This window comes from Myxocyprinus asiaticus, chromosome 40, assembly GCF_019703515.2.
Source record: "Myxocyprinus asiaticus isolate MX2 ecotype Aquarium Trade chromosome 40, UBuf_Myxa_2, whole genome shotgun sequence".
NCBI classification, from domain to species: Eukaryota; Metazoa; Chordata; class Actinopteri; order Cypriniformes; family Catostomidae; genus Myxocyprinus; species Myxocyprinus asiaticus.
In genome coordinates this window covers 24,466,436-24,490,531 of record NC_059383.1, presented here as the reverse complement: position 1 = coordinate 24,490,531, position 24,096 = coordinate 24,466,436, and the positions used below count along the sequence as shown (strand labels likewise).

The window sequence follows — 24,096 nt, the reverse complement described above, 5'->3', positions numbered from 1 at the left end:
CCTAGTGACAAGTAAGGAATTACACTGGCGCTGTCCATGGTGCTGATGAACCTTGTGAAGGCCTTATTCACAGCAGCGCCATCTTTGATTTTTGACAGGAATGACAACGAGGCTGTGAGGGATAGGCTTACAGTCTCTTCAGTGGGCTGTATTGCAGTTTAAAGTGTTTTTGGATCGTTCTGCAGACAAAACATTGAAAAAATATCTTTCCAAGAACATTCTGTAGACAAAAACATGAGTTGTGGAAAATCAGATGGGATCTAGGAACTTTATACAGATTTATACAGTGCTTGTCATTTAAGAGATGGTTTATCCCTCACGGCCTCGTTTTCATTCCCGTTAAAAATTAAAGATGGCGCTACTGTGAATAAGGTGTATGTGCGCTAACTAAAGTAGAACGACCAGTGCGATATTTTCAGGGGCCGTTCACTCTGATCGTGTTTTTGCGTCCGTCCGCTTTGCTTTTCAATTGTTTTCCTATGTAAACATGCGCTAGAAGAACGTTTTGACATTTGCGTCGCTTCTCGCGCAGGAGCGCCGCGTTTTTAAATGCCGTGGCAAGTTAAAACTGTTAAAAACCCGTCGCGAGACACGTTCAGCTCTATTCGTGAAGCTGCGTTTTGTTTTTGTAGCGCAACGACGCGTTTGATGTGAACGGCCCTTAATGGCAACTAAAGTGACAAGATACAGCAGTTATTACTGAAATCAATTAATTATTGTCACACATCGCAGAGTCAGTGGGTGTGTGTCTGGGTATACATTGGTGTCACTCTCTACCCCGCCGCATATGCTTAGACTCGGAGTCCCCCCTCCGCTCGTAGTAGGCCCCTCCCAGACACGCGTGAGAGTTGGGATCCGAGAGCCGATACGCGCTGCTCCGAGAAGAGCCTCAGCAGCACGGGACCGCAAGAACGTCGCTGGATCCCGGGAGGACCGGAGAGAGAGAGACGCCACCGTGGGACTCGAGTTGTGCTCAGGTATTGGATTATTTCACTGGCAGCCAGGCCGTGCATAAGACACGTCTATTATTTGAGGGTATGTTACACTGAATCGAATTTATCACGTTTTAAAATGCAAGACTATAAGTATCTAAACTAACGTGATAAGCGCGAGCCAATCTGGTTAGCGCCTGATTCATGTTTACCGAGAGCCAGAGGTAAATCTTGCCACCTGACTGTGCGCGTGCAGATACAAAATAATGCATGCTCATATTTTGTTAAGATTTGTGACCGTTGCGGACACAACGTAACATGATTTAAAGCCCGCGTGTCAAGTGAGAGCCTACAGCATTTCTTTGGTGCATCCAGACAAATGTAACATGAGATACTGCCAGTCGGAGGAAAGGAAACGTTGTTTATTAGTTGTCCACGCGCCTTGCGTTTCTATTTATAAGTTTGACCACCGTTCTGACCAGAGTGGACAGTCAAGTCAATCTTGAACGGTAAACCTTTATAACGTGCTTTATCCTAGAACGGTTTGGGATGTTCAACAGCATCAACTGATGACATGATTGTATTTGAATTACAAAACCTTATGGTACTGTAAAGTGCAATAATACACTTGGAATCGTGAAGAAGGAGCTGTTTTAGGCTCAATCCGAGTTTCCATTCTAAAGCATGGAGACGGGGTTAAGGGTAATTCTAGGTATATGGTTGGTGACATGACATACTACATGTATTCATGATGTGGCTGCAGTGACGTGGCTGGGATACCCAGAAATGGTGATTGTGGAAGAAGGAAGGGGGTTTTCATCAAGCCGTTTTGTGCACTCCATTTCTCTGTCAGCTATCCAGTGCAACTCTCTCTCTAGCTCTCTCTCTCTAGCTCTCTAGCTCTCTTGCTACCAAAATCAGATTTTCTGTAGGTAGTGCACCATGTTGGGGCCCGACTTTCCTGTGGGATTCATGCAGTGCATTTTCTGCAAAAAAAAATAAATAAAAAAAATAAAATCCTGCTCGGTTTTACTTTTTTGCCACTCCACGCACATTAAGTGCAATGCTTAATAGAGCTGAGATCTTAAACCACATCATTCTGTTATTGTGAAGTTTTATGAGCTAGCAGTCCATATAAGTTGGGAGTGAGAGAAAGTCAGAAGACCTATCTATCTGTCTGTCTATCTATCTGTCAATTGGATATGCACATTACATCTGTCATCAGGCCCAGTGAGATGCATTCCATATCGCAAAGCCTTAAAGGATTGTTCACCCAAATTTAAAGTCTGAGATAATTTGCTCACCCTCATGTTGTTCCAAACACGTATGACTTTCTGTCTTCCAAGGAAACAGAATGACAGCCTCAGTTACCATTCACATTCATTGCATTGTTTCCGTACAATGAAAGTGAATGGCGACTGGGGCTGAACATTCTAACATCTACTTTTGTGTTCAGTAAAAGTAGATGTTAGAAAGTCATACAGGTTTGGGAGCACATGAGAGTGAGAAAATGATGACAAAATATTTACATAAAAGGTGCTCTCGGCAAAATAAATAAATACAATAAAAAATAAAATAATAATAATGGTATTATATGGAGAAAATATTGCTACTCGCTAAAGGTTTCACTGAAATAAGTGTCCTAAAATACCTTACCGGTCTCTGTGACAGCACTTGGTACAAACGTATCTTTGGAGGGCAGGGTTTTGGAAAGAGGGTGTGTCTATTTCAATGGCTCAGTCTCATGGAAGATCCTGAATGGTTAAAATCAGCACCTTTAACTATCCCTTTGAGATTGAACATTCATGTCCAAGCTGCATTAAGATATTCTTTGAGAACCTGCATATGTTAATGACATGATATGCATGCTGTTGACACAATGTCTACTTCAGATCCCTCAGTTCTATATTTTAGTACAGTGAAGTGTAAATTTCACTTGCAAGCATCAGCACTTCCTACCTGCTTCCTCACTTCAGGAGGTAGAGTTGAGAAAGTGCATTTGTCTGTGTGGTGGTCTTACTGATGTCAGGAGTCAGTCACGAGATGAAGCCAAGCACCATCTGCTGTGCTGGCTGTCCAACTACACTGTTTTCATTTCCCCAGGTACTTCAGTCAAATCCAGTTAATAGCAACACTGTGTTTCCAGTACTAAACCAGTCCTACAAGTATACAGTCAAAACACTGAGTAAAAGATGACAGAATTTTTATTTTCGGATTAACTATTCCTTACAGTCTTTACATTTTCATTACAAAGCTGGTCTATAAGGAAATGTGCCTCTGGAATGACATAAGCCAGAAGTTTGTGTCATTAGTGCAGAGAGAACGGACAGGGAGCTGAAGACATAATTAATCTTCCTGAAGGTTTGGGAGTGGAGATGAATTATTCACTGCAGCTCGACTCAGCTCTCAAAATCAGCCACTGAAAGAGCTGTGATTGACAGGCAGCCCATGCATTTCAGACAGCACACTGGAAATGGACAGAGAAATGGACAAAAAGATCCTTTCCTCTGATTTTGAAGAATTGAGCAGATACTGTCTGTTGTAAGTGGCATCAAGCTGTTCTCAAATTTCCTTCGTTTGAACTACTGTACTTTTAACTCTTGAATAGCACATAGAGACTCATTCAGTCAAAAAATAAAAAAGGTATTCCCCAGTTGACGAAAGAGGGGTGCAAATCCAACATACTCATCCCAATAGGCGCCCTTCTTACAGAACCAGCCTCTGAGATGAATAAAGCTCTGTAATGATACATTCCAGGATTTAAAAAAAGGTCACAGTGACATTGCTGTTGTTGTTCTGCAGGTACACACCCTACTGTGTGACCTCATCTTCTCCTCCCAGGCAGAGAAAGTGGATCCTGAAAATTACCAAGAAGATTGGAGGGCTCTGAATCCCTTGAATGCCCTACAGGAAAACATTGAGATTTCTTTTAATGAGATTTGTAGAGTTATTTTGTGTCTAAATGTGTTTATTTGATCAGAGTATAAGTATAAGCCAAAGTCCTTGCTTCAGGTATTAGGTGTTAGCTAGTCTTGCGGTGCCAGACCTTTGACTAAACAGCAGAAGTTCTGGTACACATTGCAGCTTATTATGGCCAAGAACCTCTCACATAGACCGGAGGCGGGGTCTGTAGATCGCACCTGATCACGCAGCTCGGCATTGCTTGTGCTTACATTGCAGTGATGAGTATTAATATAGTAATATTGTAATAACCATGCTTTTTGGCAGAAACCATAGTTTCAATTAACCATGGTGTTATTACAGTAATGTGGTAATATAGTAACCATGGTTAATTTTGTGGTTAATGTAAATTTACAACAAAATACCATGGTGAAACTATGGTTACTCTAGTAAAATCAATGTTATTTTATCTGTTGTACGGTTAGGGTTATGTTTAGGGGTAGGGGTTAATGTAGTGTGTCTGTGGGACTCTAAATAACCATATTTTCCCATATACTGTAAGTGTTTAAAAATGGGTGCAAATAGTATCTGACACTATTTGCACTAGGGTGCAATTAGAATCTACCATTATTTGCACCAGGGTTGGGGTGCAAGTAATATCTGCCACTTTTTGCACTGGGGTGTAAATAGCATATACGTACCATTATTTGCACCAGGGCGCAAGTAGCATCTGCCATAATAATATGGAATGGCAAAATTGTACGAGTTGGCTCGTACAAAAATTTAACCCTTTTACTCCCATAGAGAGAAACATACAATGTTATTACGATTTTTCCTAAGTTTAAACCCAAACCTAAACATGATTTTAGTAGGAAAATATCTGATGTGTACCACTGAAGAAAGAGAACCATTGGGGTTTTGAACAAACTTTTTATGATTTGTTCTAAGCTTAACCCCTATCCTGAACCCCAAACATAAACCTAATCATAAAGTCTAACCCCTTACCAAAAATAACTTTTGTGTACCATGGAAGAAAGAGAAACTTTGGGGTTTGGAATGAGAAGGAAGCATATTTCACGTTATTGACATACAGTATATAAATAAATAAAATAAAGTGTTGGATAGAAGGCTAGTTTAAATTTGTTGTCTTTATTGTATCGATCTGAAGTTTTGTTTGTTGATTGGTTGGTTTAAAATTCATACTTTTTCGTTTGAGCCAGGTCATAGGCTATCTTACGATTTTGCCATTTCGTACAAATTACAGACTATGTTGACCTGTGAGGTGGGAAAAAAATATTTAAATAATCCAGCAAAAGTCTCCACAAATGGTTGTAAAGACAACTCCAGAAAAATAGCAGAAAATGTTTTTAGAGTGTGTGTTCAGAATACCTGCCTGTCCTAAAGTGTACAGACTATTTGACAGTCCTAGATCAGAAAAGAAATTTTAATACAGTTAAGCTTGTGAATCTGTTAACTTGCTACTAAGTACCACTAACAGAACTCTGAATATCGTTCAAAGATTTGATGCTGAGACTAGGTGTTAGCTAACAGGAGTGATGAGAACTTCAACTGAGCTGACAGGATCAAGAGCGGCTTATACTGTGGCTGCACTGAACTGTCCTCATTGTGTTCCATTGTCAGTTCTCTCTCTCTTTCTGCTGTCTCTCTCTGTATAATAGCTGCTGGTTGAAGGATGTTCTCATCTGTGAAGGCCTTTGAGGGGCAGCAGTACTCCATCCTCAAGAGGCAGTGTCTACAGTGTGAAATGCTGTTTGAGGACCCACTGTTCCCAGCTGTAGACAACTCCCTCTTCTACCAGGGGAACAGGATCGGCCGTGTGCACTGGAAAAGACCCGGGGTCAGTGCTTAGAATCTGTATTTTTTAAATGACTCCTAAGTACTCATAAATGGCCTCATATGAGATAAGCATTTCTCGAGATCAGCATTTCTCAAACTGGGGTCTGCATACTGGGGTGGGGTATATATATATGATATATAATGTTATGATATATAATATATAATGATGATAGGATTATTAATGATAGATCGTAACATGACCATCCACTTTTCAGAAATATTAATACAATATAAAATGATTCCCTGTAAGTATAGTATAAGAAATATTGGGGTTTGTTACAAAATTATTTCAAACATATACAAAAGTTTACAAAAGTATACACTTGTTGAGAACATAGGACTACAAAGTTGACCAATTTGATTATATCATGAGCTATTACATAATTATTACATGGGCTTCCTCAATTTCCATTCTGTGGTAACAGCAACCTTTTTGTTGGTGGATCTTGAAAAGTTGGGGTCATGAAATTTGAGAAACCCTGCTCTTGGTACTCAGGATGTACAGTACAAGTACAGCGAGACATTGTAGAACAAGCCATCTACTGCATGGATGTGCTAAAAATAGGATTCTTCTTCTTATCGATCATTATTTTTGGTGATCAGTAACATATTGTTGGTAATTCATCATCAGTTTAATCAATTACTGTTGTTTCTGTTAAGCAGAGGCAGAAGGAAAGGTTAGCCTAAGGCATTTATCGGTTGTGAAGGTATGTCATCCATCATTGAGACACTGAAATTGCAACACTGAGTCAAGTACACTTTTCACAATATACTTGAAATGGGAACTGCTAATAATCCAACACCAACTTTTGGCTAAGAGGAATTGGAAATCAACAGACTTCTGGAAGCAATTTGATGTATTACAGTTGATGGCCAAAACTATTGTGGACACCTAAACACCACACCTACTGCATATGTGCTTTTTGAGCATTTAATTTAAAAACCATTGGCATTAATAGGGAGTTGTTCCTCCCTAACAGCTGACACTTTTCTGGGAAGGCTTTCCACTAGAAGTTGGAACATGGTTGTGGGATTTGCAACCATTCAGACACAAGAGCATCATGAGGTCTGGCTCATTGTCAGCATTCCAATTAATTCCAAAGGTGTCCAGTGGGGTTCAGGTCTGGGTTTTGTGCAGGCCAGTCATATTCTTCCATACCTCTCTCAGTAAAACATTTCTTTATGGACCTCACTTTGTGTATAGGGGCATTGTCATGTTGTCATGCTGGAACAGAAAGAGGCCCTTTACAAACTGTTACCACAAAGTTGAAATCACACAATTCTCTAGAATGTCCTTGAATGCTGTAGCAATAAGATTAGTCTTCACTAGAATTACTAAAATAGACAAATCTGTTAATTAGAAGAAGGTCTCCATATACTTTTGGCCATGTGGTGTACATTAGTTTCAATTCTGTTAGTGGTTTATGAATGGAACTATGTTCCGAGTTAATAATACATTACAGCTTGTAAAAAAAAAAAAAAAAAAAAATGTAACATTTAGAATTCCATGGTTCAAAAAGAGAGGAATATTGGGAATGTGATACTTCTCCCCTGTGCCTGTCTCACTCAGGGGCATTCTGAGTGTCAAGCCTGTCCGAGTCAATTATCCCCTTTTCTAACTCACTGTCTGCATCATCTCTGCTGGAATGTTGCCCGACCCAGAATCAACACACACACATTCACTCTCACTCAAAAACACCAGTGCTGTGTTCCAGTCCAGGGCATCCCAATTGCACCCACAGTAGTTTCTGTTTGCATTAATCCATAATATAATTGACAGGGTGTGAATTACAGGCAGGTTTGGGGGGGAGGGGGGATGGGGCAGTATAGCAGTATAGCCCAGAGAAGATGCAGGGTATTAAGGGATCAAGTGCAGATAGTGCAAATATTGCATTCAGTGTGTACTAACAATAATGAAGACCGTAGATATTTTTGCAATAAAATATTCAACACCTTTGTCATTCTAAGGTAATACATAGCTGACATTTTATGTATCCTAAATACACACAAATGAAATAATATTTTCACACTTTTTGCATAATTTGGCAAAATTACAGCTTGATTGGAAATGACACCCAATAAAAATTTATATTTACCTTGAATTTACTTTGTTTTCTTCGAACATCACTTACTGTATCTCACATTTCATCTCAAGCATGACACTTTTGTCAGCTTAGTTAACAAGTACACTAACTTTTGAAAACACTTTAGGAGGGGAAAAAATGTTTGTTGTGGTATAAATGACGACACTACAGTGGGACAGTTGTAATAAAAACCCCCCGATAGAAATCATTTTTACACACAAAAATAAAACATTGCAATGGTTTATCTTTATTTCACTCTTTGTTTAGATTGTCATTATTTTAAACCTGTTATAATTTGTACTTTTATAATGGATTTTCATAATATTAAACTGACTGTTGCACTTCATCCAGCTGCCATCCTCTTTGAATGTAATGCAGTTCTGTGATAAAATACTGTACATGCTGATGCCAAGTCTGAGCAGTGCTGCTCCACAACAGAGTTCAGCACGAGTGTCACATGCTGTGTGGGAAAATTAATTACCATACACACAGTGGTAATTGCGTTATTACTATTACTACTAAGGGGCAGTGGTGGCTCAGCGGTTAAGGCTCTGGGTTACTGACCACTAAGATGCCACTGTTGGGTCCTTAAGCAAGGCCCTTGACCCTATCTGCTCCAGGGGCACCGTATCATGACTGCAATCTGAACCCAGCTTAGCTGGGATATGTGAAAACAAATAAATTTCACTGTATATATGCAAAAAAGTATGTATAATATAATAATAAAGGCTTCTTCTATTATAATAATACCACAGTTTGAAAAATACTGTGTTATGGCCAATAATTTGAAGCTTGAGTAGTGGAATAGTATTGAAGCAGTGTTGTACAGGTATACTGTACAACACTGCGGTAACCCTAACCATTATCCTTAACCCTAAATCATTCAACAACATGAAGTTTGTTGGCCTTGAACTGTATAAATGAAATTCTTCTGACTCAATCCATGTTTGACGTGAATGAAGACATTGCCACAAATCGTGCTGACAGAGTCAATGTCATTACGGGCTTTAATGCAGTTCACCACAGTTGCTTCATATTTCTTTGTCTTTCTTCCGATGGGCCCTTGGTCTCGCTTTTTTTTAACCACTTATCATTCCTCACTCCATCACACACTCCCACTCTCCCACCCAGACATCTGATGTCACCTCCACTCTAGGGAGAAGAAAGGCTGTTTTGTGAGTTGGAGCCAGTGGAATAGGATATATCCTGGTCTCATGCCCCACGCCATGCCATTCCAAGCCACGCCTCAAGCCCCTCCCTAGCATTGATTGTCTTCCAGGTGTGTCTTGTCAGTTAGCCTTGTTATCCTCATTAGTCTCTGTGTATATAATACCCTCATGTTCTCTGTGTCTTAAAGTTGAAAGTTGAACTTTAGACATGAGAATGAGTGATTACTACCACAGTTCTTTATACAGACACCTTTTTTACCTATATACAGTATATATATATATGTTGTCATGGAACAAGGTGTTTTAGGGAAGGATCCAAGCGCAGATAGGCAAATAATGAGCATTTATTTAAATAAACAGCAAACATACTTAATAAAAACTCTCTCGATGGAGAAAAAGAAAGACAAACAAAACCAAACTAGAATAAATACAAGAAGTGCTGAACCACCAGGGAAGGCATATAGAAAACACAAGCACACGATGGCAGGAGCAAACGAAACAATCTAGCACAGGACAGCATCCACGAGGAGCTAATATAGGGAGAGTAATAAAACAGGTTAACAAGGGGCAGGTGAAACAAATGAACTAATAATGAGCAAACAAGGATGTGGGATATGACACAAGACTGAGACACACGTGGCAATACGGAAACAAAACAAAGCCATGTGCTCTCACAGACACAAACACACAAATGACATGAGCGCATATTGCCAGAGACTACAAGGCAACATGCGCTCATGCCAAACGACAGACGAGACGGGACATTTGTGCGAGGGTTTTGCCACAAATAAACAGGCACCAAGACAGAAGCAGCCGAACTCCAGAACAACGTGACAACAGATCGCGACCCGGATGCACAGCGCAAAGCGAGCATGATGTGAAGCGTGCCCGAGGTCGTGAGAGACAGACACAAACAACTGACATGAGTGCATGCCACAAAGATGACATAAGAGCAGTGCACTCTAACACATGACAATGCCATAAGGGCGAGCCATGCATTCTCACACAGACTAGACAAGACACTAAATATGAGTGTCAGAGTTAAGCCAAAAAGGCACTAAAAACATAATCAACAGAAGTGGCTGAACCCTGACATAACTGCAAAAAAAGGGACACCTCCTGGCAACCCACAAGGAAGACATCCAACACAAGACAAAGAGAACAGGTACCAACACATGACAAAAAGAACAAAAGAAAGGGAGGGAAAGAAGAGAAACCAGGGAAGAGCCGGCAGGACAGTTCATGACAGTGCCAGCAGCACAGACCCAGGGAGTGAGGGTGGGAGAAACCAGGACGAAGGCTCCGGACCAGGGACAGAGTTAGGTGGCCAAGGTGGAAGTTTTAAGCCCAGGTCTGGATGAAGCAACCAGGGAAGAAGATTCAGGAGTGGGTCAGGGTCAGCTGGCCAAGGGGTAAGTTTTAGGAGAGGGTCTGGGTCCGGCAGCCAGGGATGAGGCTTCAACAGGGCTGACTGGACAGACACAATAGGCAGGGGAAGCAAATGGGGAACGTCCTCTGTAGCCAGGAATGCTGGCAGCGACTGGGGAATGGCCTCCATGGCCAGGAGCACTGACAGCAGCAGGGGAATGGCCTCTGTGGCTAAGGATGCTGGCAGCAGCAGGGGAACAGTTTCTGTGGCTGAGGATGCTGACAGCAACTGGGGAATGGCCTTCATGTCCGGGAATGCTGGCAGTGACAGGAGAACTGCAGCGAGAATGGCCACTGCCTCCTGGAAGTCGGCAGCGGGACGGCTGCCGCCTCCTGGCAATCAGCAGCGGGAACGAGTGGAGGGGCTGCAGCTGACCTGTTCTTCCTCCTCCATTTACAGGTCATAGGAAGACTGGGGATTAGGCTGTTGAGGCTGGGATGATGGTATTGTCCGCCTGGGGAAACCCCTCCTGGGATGGGAGTGCAGACTCCCTGCACTCAAAGAGATGGTCAACAAAGTCCCAAAAGCCCATATGCCCCAGCTTCACCATCTCCCCCCGACTGAGAGGTTGATTGAGGCAGATATTATAAACCTCTTTCAGATCAGTCTCATCATAGTCCAGCTGTCCACTGCAATCAAAAATTCACATGCGAAGTCCCTCACGTCATTTCCCCTCTGACGGACATTGCGAAGGTGGACGAGCTGAATGATGCACTGACAGATGGATAATTCAGTGAGGGGAGATGTCCATTGTGCCTCTGCTGGGTCCAGAATTGTCACGGAACGAGGTGTTTGAGGGAAGGGCACAAGTGCAGATAGGCAAACTGAGCGTTTATTTAAATAAACAGAAAACATACATAACAAAAACTCTCTTGATGGAGAAAAAGAAAAACAAACAAAACCAAAATAAAATAAAATAAAAACAAGAAGTACTGAACTGACAGGGAAGGCAGACAGCAAACACGAGTACATGATGACATGAGCAAACTAAATAATCCAGCACAGGACAGCATACACGAGAAGCTAATATAGGGAGAAAAATAAAACAGGTTAACAAGGGGCAGGTGAAACAAATGAACTAATAATGAGCCCAAATTCCAGCAACAATAGGATTTGACAATAGGCTTTGAAGGATGTTAAGGGATTATGTCTGTGTACAGGCTTTCAGAATGGTGAAGGTTAACAGCACAAAACAAAACACAGACACTACACACTTCTCAAGTAAAAGCTAATGTATCACTGTTGGAGGCGTAGAATGTCTTTGCACTTATCCTGTGATTTATAGAAGAAGCATCATGCCAATTTAAACAAGTGTCCCCTCAGATGTTTTAGCCAAGTGGATTTTAACTGGATTTTAAACTTTCCCCAAAAATTATTTCTAGCTTTGAAAATAAAGTTCCAAGATAATTGTTTGTAAAACAAACAAACAAACAAACAGATGTTTGTCTAACACAGTGTTTCAGAAATCATGCATTCACATGGCTAAATTTGGTCAGTCCACTTAGGCCTGCAGATCATTTGCTGAACATTTTGTCATCATCATCCCACCCTTATGTCTTTCAAAAGTTGTATGACTTTTTCCCTATGAAGCACAATGTCAATGCTGGGTTTTTTTTTTTCCATACAGCAAAAATACTTGGTGATCACTTGCTGTCAAGTTTGCAGTTAGGACGGATTTGAACCTGGTTCACCTTTAAAGCTTAAAAAAGCTGTACTTCTAAACTAGAAAATCCCATTTTACACTTATAGAAAGAATTACTAAGTAATTAAAAAGTGTTTTATATTTTCTTTTGGTCATGTCTTATCTTGCCTAGGGCACCAAGTGTGCTAAAACTGCCCTCACAAAAAATAGGTGCATGACGGCCCTAATTTAAAGCAAGCTCTTTTTGTTTCTCTCAGTCTCTTTCCCCTTTTATTCTTTCGCTCAATCACACACACAAATGGCATCTGAAAGACAAGTGCTTTATTGATCAGTCAGAAGTCAGATTGCTTTTGAAGATTTTAAATAGATCTAGATTCATTGCCGCTTGTCGATCAGAATCTGAAGCACTGTCAGATCTGAGAAGGGGATAATCATTCAAGTTATGATAGATTGATATTTATTCAGATCAATGAAACTTGAAACAGCCTCACAATGCTCATAGAGGGATGAAGACACCTACCACCAGCTTACCGAATTTGTATTCCTGTCTGTTTGAGTCAAACTTCGACCAAATGAATTCTATAATTAATAAAAGAGGGGTAATATCAGAAGGTCTGATGGAAAATCAGTCATGCACTGTGATTATAACAAGACTTATTAGCAGACCTCAGACAAAAACAGAGTTTCAATGTCACCCAGTCTGGGTTTCTTTGCTCTAGAGTACATAAAGTGTCTTCAGGTGCACTAGTTCCCAATTTATGTGTGAGTCATGTTCATATTCAGTATGCATAGATTGAAATCAGTGCATATACATGTTAATTAATTTGAATTAAGCAGAAGTACCCTGCATCTATAAATAGATTATTAATACCATATAAAATTACAACCCCCAGTAAAGAAGTCTATGGAAAGTCCTGACAATTATAGAAAATCAAATGTGTGTGTATGCTTGTGATTCACCTCATGAGTCTGACATCATTGCACTTCATTCTCACACACTGTGGGGGCATGATGAAATATCTAATCTCCAGTGGTTTGAGTGAGAGAGACAACTGGTGCTGAAAGGATGAGATGTTACTCATGTGAGTTCAGGGCTGGATGTGTCCCAAAACTATATCAAAGTAGAGAGGAGAGTACCTAACTGCTGATGTGTGGAAATAATTTCAGATAGCAGAATGTGAAAGACAAATGAGTGTTGCAAAAGTTAGCTTGAACTGTGAGTATACTGTGAGAAAACTGAGGTATACTCTGGCCTTTTGTAAGTTAGTGTAATGTTAGCCTGCCAAAACACACATTTCCTAATTTTTTTATGGCAAATCACCCTTGCCGCTTAAAGTAGTAAAAGTGATATGCTACTATAGGCTGATCTCACTGTGAATTCAGCAAGAGTAGTTTGGAATTTCTGTTGTTGAAATCTGTCCACTGCTCCCTGTGGCCAAAGCCGGAAGTGTTGTTGAATGAATGGGCCCGTATGAGCTCCACTTTCCAGGTGAAATGTCCACAGAGTGGTGCCATAAGTGAGTTGTAAATAATTTAATACAGTGAAGAGCAATGCATATTTTTTTTTTAACTCTACCCCCAAACCCCAACCCTAACAGTCAGTGGAGTAAAAAATTTAATCTTTGAGGGAAAATGGAACCTCTGGAGCACATTCAGCATTGATTAGATGAGGGTGATTACTTCCTGCTTTCCATGGGACCAGTGTCTCGGAAGCTGTTTGCACAACACTATCAGTTTTGCCACAGGAAAAAGTAAACATATTTGAATATATACAAAAATGGCAAATGGCGCTTTTCAGTAACTTGGCAGAATAGGGTCAACGCCAGGGTACCTAAACATTCGGTAGCAACGTGTCGATTTCTCATGTGATCAGCTGGCTACTGGGGGCGTAGGGGGAGTCTCCAAAGACGTGTGCCATGGGCCTCATAGGACTATGAACTGGCCCTCCCTCCAGAGATCAATCAAACCATCATAAAATGTTCCACTGTTTGTCTTCATCAGAAGTGCCACCCCTAAGCTTTTTACGAGGCATTAAAAGTTTGTTAGGTGTGTTCAGAGCGGTCTTTAAAAAGCTTTTAGTCTTTTTCCAGGGCTCATTTATGCTTGATTCTCTGAGTGATCCTCTGAACACTGAGGCTAAATGAACTATACTGCCTGAGTCTACAGCTACTTTCCCCTCTGCCACAGTGACTGTGACAAATGTACAGTATGTCAGCTGTTTAAAGGGAGCCAGACTTTTCCTTTTAGGTCACTCACAATCTTTCTCTCTCTATCTATCTCCTTCTCTCCCTCCCTGTTCTTTCTGGACTGTATGTCCCTGTGGTTGTGACGAGGTCGGTGCAAGAGGCTGTCAGAGCAGATGAGAGTCTTGTGATTTATAATGCTTAAAGGTGCACTCAGCGATTCCTGAGAAACACTGTTGATATTCGAACTCAACTGCCAAAACAAACACACCCCTCCCTTCAGTGCTCCTTTGGAAGATCCGCCCCCCAAATTCATGCACACGAGATGGTTTTATGCACACCAGCTCCAGACACTCACAACTCTCCTGCTACTAAATCTAACATCACAACAACAGCATATATGGGTTCTGTGAAACATGGCAAAATTTATGTTACCCACCTATCGAGAAGAAAAAGAGCAACTTCTGCATCTGTCTTCAAGCCTTTTACCTCTCTGAGGTCTCTCCACTGCTGAAAAGCCCCGCCGATGTTGACGCGGCTCCTAGCCCTCGACTTATAATCCTTTTTTAGTTTATATTCATCTGACCTTTTTCTCTTGGTCTGTTTCTCAGCCATTTGTCCTCCATGGAGTTTAGAAAGTTTGCATCAGCCAGATTTGCTGAATACAAAACAAATATGACAGCTACAGTGACTGTAAAGGTGCTACACCCATCACTAGATTGGCCTATAATATACAGCAATATTATGAAATATAGCAAATGTTATACTGTATAACGGCTTTAAAAAATCAGATGAAAACACTATGGCGGCATTTCTTGTTAACTTCTAGCCTTGTTAATTTCTGACACTAATTTCAATGTACTTTACTTTCACTTTTACCACCTAATTTTTGGTGAGAATTCTTTTTTTCCGAGTTTTTGGCAAAGGCTTCTGCTAAAACAGGATTGCCTCTCCTGTCTCTCTTCTTTCCTCTCTCTGTTACGTGGTATTTATTTATTTATTTATTTTTTGTCTAGTTATCTCAGCGGGACACCTTTAGGATGTTTTTTCTCTTTTACCCCAGGAGCATTGCTGTTCACTCTATCGTTCCTGTTGTTTCTCACCAATTTCCACTCTGATTTCTGTCTCTCTCTCTCTTTCTGTGTTTCTCCATCAGGAGCTGTGTGATGATCCTCACTTGTTTGTTGATGGGATCAGTGCCCATGACCTGCACCAAGGGCAGCTGGGAAACTGCTGGTTCGTGGCGGCTTGCACCAGCTTGGCCTCCCGAGAGTCATTGTGGCAGAAAGTAAGTAAGTGCACCGTGAATGTGTATCCTATGTGTATCAATTTTCCTTAATACTGTAGGCTTGCAGTGATCAAATTCTACCGATAGGCCTGCATCATGGAAACAAAAAGTGCATATGTCAAAATATCTCTGTCTTTTTTTTTGGGGGGGGGGGATTTTTTTCCCCTTTTTCACCCAATTTGGAATGCCCAATTCCCAGTGCACTTTTAAGTCCTTCGTGGTCGCGTTGTGATTTGCCTCAATCCGGGTGGCAGAGGATGAATCCCAGTTGCCTCCACGTCTGAGACCATCAACCCGCACATCTTATCACGTGGCTTGTTGAGCGCGTTGCCACGGAGACATAGCGTGTGTGGAGGCTTCACGCCATCCACTGCAGCATCCACGCTCAACTCACCATTTGCCCCACCGAGAACGAACCACATTATAGCGACCACGAGGAGGTTACCCCATGTAACTCTACCCTCCCTAGCAACTGGGCCAATTTGGTTGCTTAGGAGACCTGGCTGGAGTCACTCAGCACGCCCTGGGATTCAAACTAGCAAACTCCAGGGGTGGTAGCCAGCCTCTTTTACCACTGAGCTACCCAGACCCCAAAATATCTATGTTTTAATATCTGTTAGATTATCAGGGCTCAACAGTAAGGATGGTTTGCTGGCCTGGTGCCAGTTTGAGAGAGTTTTGGGCCAGTCTGTCACTCTGAACTGTCACTTGCACTATCTGGTTTTTTTATTTTTTTTTTATGCCCTTCAAATTTAGTTTTCTAAGAAGTTTTGAACATTGTTCTTGTGAAATCTGCAGATTTTAATGTAAGGTCATTTAAAGGGGTCATGGCATGCCTTCTTTATTATTTTAAAATGTTCATTGAGGTTAAATTATATTGTCATAAAGTTTTTTTTTGTTGTTGTGGTTGCAAAAAAAAACAAAAACAAAAACAAAAAAACAATCATATATTTGTAAAACATGATCATTTTCCACCCACATTCTGACCTTCTGTCAGATGGCCACTGTTATGATTGGCTCTCTGCTCTTGATTGACTTGATCTCTCTTTGCCATCTCACTGCTCACTTCTACTGGCAGGGCTACAGAAGAGAAAAGGTTAAGTAGGAGTTGTTGTAGAGGTGGTCAGATGCAAATGTCTACCACAGTGTGACATCACAATGTGGAGGAAGTAGAGAACAAGTCAGCTTGGTTTCAACAAATGCTCTTTTTGCAGTGAGGATAAAGTTTTGGGTTCTGAAACTTATAGAATGTTTTTATAGTACAATGACCTCTTATATGTCAAAAGATCAAGGAAAACTTGATCCCCCTATTATGACCCCTTTAAACGACACTGATTTAAACAAGGTAATGTTATCTAGTTGACTAACAGATTTTGTTGTAATTGCAAGAATTACTTTTGATAGTCTTGGAAGCATTGTTATGAATTGGTTGAAAACTACAAGTAACTTAAAAATATCAGTAATGGTTTAAATTTTTTCAACTTCAAGCTATTTTTGCTAATTAAAAAGCTAATTATTATTATTATTATTATTTGTTGTTACGCAAAAATATTTTAAATAAAGTATCTACTGATATTTGTTCTTGACACATATAAAAATGGATTGCTAAATTGATCTTCTTTTTTTGGGAGAGTGTGGGGGTGTCTGAAAATGTTGTCAGGGTAAGTAAAAATGTGAATTTCTGGACTGATCAGCCTAGCAGAAAAACAGTCCTTACCATTGAGCCCTATTTAAATATTAAGTGTGAAAAGCCATGAGAATGAGCTAAACAGTCTCTCTGAGCTCTATTAGCGATTGCAAGTGGCAAACTGATATAAGAGATGTGAGCTCTATTTGCAACCATTAACTGATGAGTGTTCAACATAGGAGAAATGTGCTTACCTGTGGCCTCATGAACCAACAGCTTTTATACTTTGAATTCCACCCAAAACAGCTGATTAAGCTGTCAAACTGATATTCAGCTTCCACTGACTGCTTTAGTGGTGGTATCCAGGTTAAAACTGTACATTTACATTACATTTATTAATTTTGGTATATGCTTTTATCCAGAACAACATATAGTGCATTCAAGGGATGCATTAAATCAGTTTGTGTGTTCCCTGGGAATTGATCCCACAACCCTGGCATTACTGGCACCATGCTGTACCAGTTGAACTACTGGAACTACACAGGCATAATGTTAACTTTTTATGTCCTAATCATGCTTGTTATAGATTTGATTGAAGTGAGATGCTGAAACTAACTAAGAGCTGGAATTAAATAAATGCTGTATCTTTGATTTATCTGTTTATTTTAAACCATTATTTAGTCATAAATGTAAAAGTTATGTCTCCCTGCATCCTCCCTCGTGCGTGAGGTGTTTTCCCCTTGCCTAGGGAAATACTTCCTCTCCCCTAGAAACACACATCATCGTGAAGGGCCTGACTCTTGGGGCTTTCCCATGTGACTCCTGTTACCCTTCCTGTCATTTGTTTTCCTGACAGGTTCGGGCATTGATAAATGAGGGTGTGTGCTACTGTCTATGCCCTGTGTCTTTGCAGCATCCTTTTGTCCCACCCAATCGCATGCACTCTGATCCCAGCATGTATGCCTAGCCTACTCAAGGTCACAGCCATCACAACCCAGTGATTACTGTAGATATTTGCATCAATTTTGAAAGTATTAATGACTAGGACCACTAAAAACACAAGTTTCACTTTATTCATTCATATTTTTTCTTGAATTAGGTTGCCAATGATGAGTTAACTCATTTACAGCTGCATCACAGAAGAAAGTGTCACAAAAAAGCTAACAAACTGCAAAGATTGATTAATGTGAACAAACAGCTAATAAAAGTACCAATGCAATGTCTTGACACCGGAAATCTGTTTTGTAACCATGGCGATTTCAGTTTGGATCTCATTTAGAACTTGTGTAATACAAACTCTGGTTATAATTTTAAGAGATGAATTTACAAAATCCAATTGTGTAGGTCATTAGAGAAATAATTTCTATAGTTTAACTGCTTAAAGCAGGTTTTTTTTTTTTTTTTTTTTACTTTTCGATGCTAAGAACCCCCAGATATGATAATCCATTTGTGAGGGACACCCTTCCTAAAATATAAAATCAGCTAAGTATTTTCATGTATAAAACCCATTTATTCTGTAAAATAAAAATAGTAGGCATGATATTACAAACACTACAAGGTGACTGCAAAATTAAAATATTGGCTTTTATATTGCCATTATACTAAATCAAAAATATATATTTTTAAATATTATCTGGAAAATATTTACTTTTTATTAAGTTAATAGCATGTCTTTTTAACCACTATTAGAGTTACGTTACATGTAAACTTGAAGAAATGTTTTTTTAATTTAATTGAAATGTATTTGTAATGTTTAGAAAGTTTGAAAACTCCTGGCTTAAAGTACTAACTGAAACTTATCTAGGTAAGATACCACAAAAAAATTAAAATAATAATATCATATATCACACCTACATCTTCAGTACAACACAAATGTGTCTCATAATTAATGTGAGAGATTGTTAAACAGAGTGACCAGAAAGGGCATCTTGAGAAAAGACCCACTCAGATGAATAAACGTGTTTGTGGAATGGGGGGGCACTCTCTCTCATTGGGAGAGAGAGAGTGGCCCAGAGCAACAGATCATTCAGAGAGAAAGCTATTTTGAGTTGGCCACCAAGAGCCTTTTTGCTTTGTGTGTGTGCGTGTGTGAAGCTGAACTATAAGAATAAACTGTTCCCTGTCTCCTATCCTTATCACAGTATTGATCACTCATACCCCTCAGTCTCTCTTAATTAGAGATCTCGAACTCTATGGAGCACTCGATACTTTCCAGACCAAAATAGCAGTCTTTGAAGGCGAACAGAAAATGCATCACTTTGCGCACCTTGGCTAGCTCAGCTATCCTTTCACCGAACTCCTGGGCGTCAGCCTCATAGCACTGGATGGGCACGTCAGGGTCATCACCTGCGCTTCTCCAGAAGACTCCTGTAGGTTCGAGGAGCTGGCACGTCATGAGGTTGGTGAGGTCAGGCATCCAGAGCGGGGATGTGGCAATGATGTTCAGGTGGCCAGGTGCAGACATGCAGATGTTCCATCGGGTAAAATGCAAGGCCTGCTCGGAGAAGTCCATGCGATAGACGTGCTCATTGGACCTCAGGAAACATTCTCCTTCCTGTCTTTTCTGTCCCCGCTGCTGCAAAGACTGCACACGCAGACGCATCACCTCCATCAGCTGGATATTAGGGTTAAATGTCAACTCAAGAGACATGCTTTGGAACCTGACTGCTGTGGCCTTCTTACACGGATTAATTTGCTATTTCTTGTGTTCTCCACTGTCAGGCTGGAATTAAAGCTTGTTATCCACAATTTGAGCTCCTCACCTGCTACTGTGCTGATGTCTTCAGCTATATGAATGTTGCAAAAATGAGCCCTCACACTCTGAAAGCTACTTATTTCATAGTGGGTGTTTCTGTTGAGATGTTTAGACTTGTTGCTCCTAGCTTCAGCAATGCTAAGATGGTAGTCTGAGCTGCAAGGCAGGGTTCCCCAAGAGGGATTTTGAGACATCTGTGTGTTGCTACATGTGTGTTTGTTTCTGTCGATGAAGAGTGGCAACAAGTGGTGATGAAAATTGAAAATTCTATCATCATTTACTCACCCTTATGTTTTTCCAAACTGTATGAGTTTTTTTTTGTTTGTTTTTTTGTTTGTGGAACACAAAAGGAGATGTTAGCCAAAGTGTTAGCTTTAGTCACCATTCACTTTCATTGTATGTAAAAACACGTGATAAAATTGAATGATGACTTTCATTCACTAACATTATGCCTAACATCTCCTTTTGAGTTTCTTGAAAGATTTTTGGGTGAACTAGTCATTAAAGTGAGGCTTGAGTCCTTTTCTCAGACTAAAGTTTCCATCTCTGGTTAAAGGTGAACAGTACTGTGGGCCAGTGTTTCACCTAAAGTCAGTATCACAATGTGTACCTGATAGATAATGGACCAGCTCCTCTTGGAACAACTACCACAGAGGTGCACTTGTGATCTAATCTCATACTGTCCCGGAGGTCTCAGCCGAGATGAAAGAGCTGCAGTTCTCCTACACAGCTTCTAAATCACTCTGATGTCCTACCAACTTTCAGCAAAAGAGAAGCACTGTGTAGAAATGCATGTTTTATTTTATTTTTTTAAACTGCATTTCTGAAAATGTTTAATTATATAAAGCACTGACCTTAACTTCATCCATTAGAAATTACACAGAACAGAATTATCCATTTATTTGATTTATGTTCATTAACAAAACACATAAACATTATCGAGCATACAATGTACTACAAATTTACATAAAACTGAAAGAGCAATATTAGAATTAGAAATTAGAATAATAAATTAAAAAAATTATCTAAAGGTTGATTTCATGACAGTTATTTGTTCATGGTGAATGTCGGGAAGAAGAGTTTGATCCAAAGGTGGGGTCGGTCTATAGCACTTGTTCCCTTCCTCTTACTCCCACGGCTCGGCATAGCTTGTGTGTAGATTGCATCACTGTATTTCTATAGTAATATTGTAGTAACCATGTTTTTGGGCAGAAACCATAGTTTTAATGCAATTAACTGTGGTGTTACTACAGTAATACGGTGGTAATATAGTAACCATGGTTAATGTTGTGGTTACTATAATTTTATTACAAAATACCATGGTAAAACTATTGTTAATCTAGTAAAACAAAGGTTATTTTTTTTCTAAGGGAAGGTAAAGGTTAGGTTTAGGGGTAGAGGTTGTTGTAGGGTGTCTGTGGGACTCTAAGTAAACACAATAAACACGCTGCAGTGATGCCAATACTGTATTCAGTATTTAAATATAGGGTTGGGGTGCAAATAATATCTGTCACTATTTGCACTGGGGTGTAAATAACATATACCATTATTTGCACTAGGGTGCAAATAGCATCTGCCAAAAAACAAAACAAAATTTTGTTACATTTGCGGTAGAAAATGGGCAGATTTGCATTGTTAAAAAATACAGTTTTCAACTTTTCAGACTGTAAAAGATCTCTTTCTCGGTTGGGAAATAGGAGGCAGGGGCCAGGCGAACAGTCCACGTAATTCTTTATTACACGCCACTTTACACACACACGGTTTTCTTATCAGTAGAACAACTGAACACACACACACAAGACTACTTTGTGCGTCACTCTCTCTCCACCGGCAGTCTGGACTGCCCTTATATCCCTCTCCAGCTCTCACTACAACACAAAACAGCTGTTAGAGATAATTACCCGCAGTTGTCAATCATTACCGCTCTTCCTCTCCTGGCCTCACTCTCCAAAGACGTTGCTCGGCCACGCCTCCATCTCCACACAGACATTACTGAATGGCATGAGAAACATAAGTATTTAAATGAAATATAATCAAATGTGATGCATCAGGCTGGGACTTATGTCCTTTTATACTTTTTTTTACTGATCTGAGTATGGTTTGCTTTAAATCTATGGTGCGGTTCCTTTATAATGTGCATTGTGAGCGTCATGTTCACATTTTCACAAATGCCTACAATAGTATGATAATTGCCTATTCTAGTATTCAGTTCATACAGTAATTACCAGTAATAGTAATAATAATAATGAAGAAGACAAATTAATGTTCAAATGAATTCAATAGTCAAGTGGTACACATTCCAATAAACAACAACATAAATGAAAAGTAGACTGAGACTTTCACAACTAAAATGAAACAAAATAAGATCTGAGTCCACTTGTAAGGCTATGTAAGGCTATTAGTTTAAGGGAACTAAGTTCACTTGGTTAAGTTTTTGTTCCACTTAAAGGGATTTGAGTTTAGTTCTTTTACAGAGGACTCAAGTGTTAGTCATAAGTATCAACAACATGTTTTCTCTCTTTTTACTCACTTCTTAGGTTATTCCAGATTGGAAAGAGCAGGAATGGGATCCAGAGAAAATTGACTCTTATGCCGGAATATTCCATTTCCGCTTCTGGCGTTTTGGGGAATGGGTGGATGTGGTGATCGATGACCGTCTCCCCACAGTGAATAACCAGCTGGTGTACTGCCATTCAAATGACAGCAATGAGTTCTGGAGTGCCCTTGTGGAGAAAGCCTATGCCAAGTAAGCACTTCATTATGTAGAGGGATTTAAGGATCTTAAAAGGTTAGTCCGAAGCAATTTAGTGCTATAAAAATCAAAGTGGTGTTCTTTCTCTCTATACACTAATTAAGAGTGTATGGTTGCTATGAAGCCCTGGATGGTGGAAACACAGCCGATGCCCTGGTGGACTTTACTGGTGGGGTGTCGGAACCCATGGACCTTTTGGAGGGCCAGTTTGCGCAGGATGAAGTAGCCAGAAATCAGCTGTTTGAGAGGGTGCTAAAGGTCCACAACCGAGACGGCCTTATCAGCTGCTCTATCAGGGTGAGATACAATACAAAATTCAGATTAAAATTTTTTATTGATTCACATATTTGAACATAGAAAAGCAAAACATATATACACAGAATCAACATTAACCCCCACTATTACCCTTCCCCCTCCCAATCCCCAATCCCACCCTGGCCCCCAACAACATCCCAGTGGTCGTAAATGATATAGACACACACACAAAAAAATATCAAATTAAATAAAAAATATAATAATAATAATCACACATCCATAAATGACATATATCCGCCCCATTTCTCCACAAACAAGTTATACTTCCCCATTCTTCTAAATGACCCTTCCCCACTCCTGAAATGAGGGCACTCCAGTCGACCTCCAACCCCTTAAAAGTATCTGCCTGGCAATCATGACACTGTAAGTGTCTTTAAGACCAAGTCTATACAATCTAGAGGGGGTCCAATAGAACCGATGTAAAACTTGAATTGCATAAGGCACACCTTTGCGTCTTTAGAATCCTAGCCCACTCTCCCTCCTCCAATTCCAAGTTTAAATCTTTCTCTCATAATCTCTTGAGAGAGGTTGAAGCTCCGTCCCCCAGACTCTGAATTAACAGGGAGTAATACACTGATGCCTCATGACCTTTTCCAAAAACAGTAATCACCACTCCCATAGTATCTGCCACTTTTGGGGGGTGTATGCTATTCCCAAAAATAGTACAGATCAAGTGGCGCAGCTGTAGATACCTAAAAAACTGAGATCTGGGGATCCCAAAATGTTGAACCAAATTTTCAAAGGATCTCAACACACTACTATCATATAGGTCACTGAGTTTAGTAACCCCCTCACAATCCACTCTGACCAGCAGAAAGGGGACTTATTAATACATCATTTGGTGTTCAGCCATAAGCTCGAGGAAACATTTAGATAAATATCCGATTTTAAACACTCTGGACACTTTTGTCCATACCGAGTGCAAATGCGAGATAACGGGGCGTAACTTAACTCCTACGGTTAGATTGATAGAAAGGCTTTGCAATGGCAAAATAGGGGCAAGAACTTTCTGTTCAATACAAAACCAGGGAGGGGCTCTTTCTGGTGGAAGTGACCAATGAGCCAAATGTCAGAGAATGAATGCATAATAATAAAACAAAATCTTGGGTAGGCCTAGCCCACCTTTGTCAATTGGCCTATGCAGCTTACTGAAATGGTCTGT

At 40.2% G+C, this 24,096-nt stretch overlaps 2 protein-coding genes across 2 annotated transcripts in view; one reads left to right on the top strand and one right to left on the bottom strand.

Annotated features, from left to right (window-relative positions):
* The first annotated feature begins 898 nt into the window (after positions 1-898).
* Positions 899-24,096, top strand: part of LOC127431245 (calpain-5-like) — a 43,277-nt gene continuing 20,079 nt past the window's right edge. The window contains exons 1-5 of the mRNA XM_051681596.1: positions 899-977; positions 5,513-5,691; positions 15,354-15,485; positions 22,405-22,613; positions 22,724-22,916. Coding sequence (XP_051537556.1) covers positions 5,527-5,691; positions 15,354-15,485; positions 22,405-22,613; positions 22,724-22,916 — 699 coding nt within the window. The 5' untranslated portion in view covers positions 899-977; positions 5,513-5,526. The remainder of the gene's footprint in view (positions 978-5,512; positions 5,692-15,353; positions 15,486-22,404; positions 22,614-22,723; positions 22,917-24,096) is intronic.
* On the bottom strand, positions 19,283-19,762 carry LOC127431244 (olfactory marker protein-like). The gene has a single exon (XM_051681595.1). It carries the CDS (start codon positions 19,760-19,762, stop codon positions 19,283-19,285), a length of 480 nt encoding a protein of 159 aa, XP_051537555.1.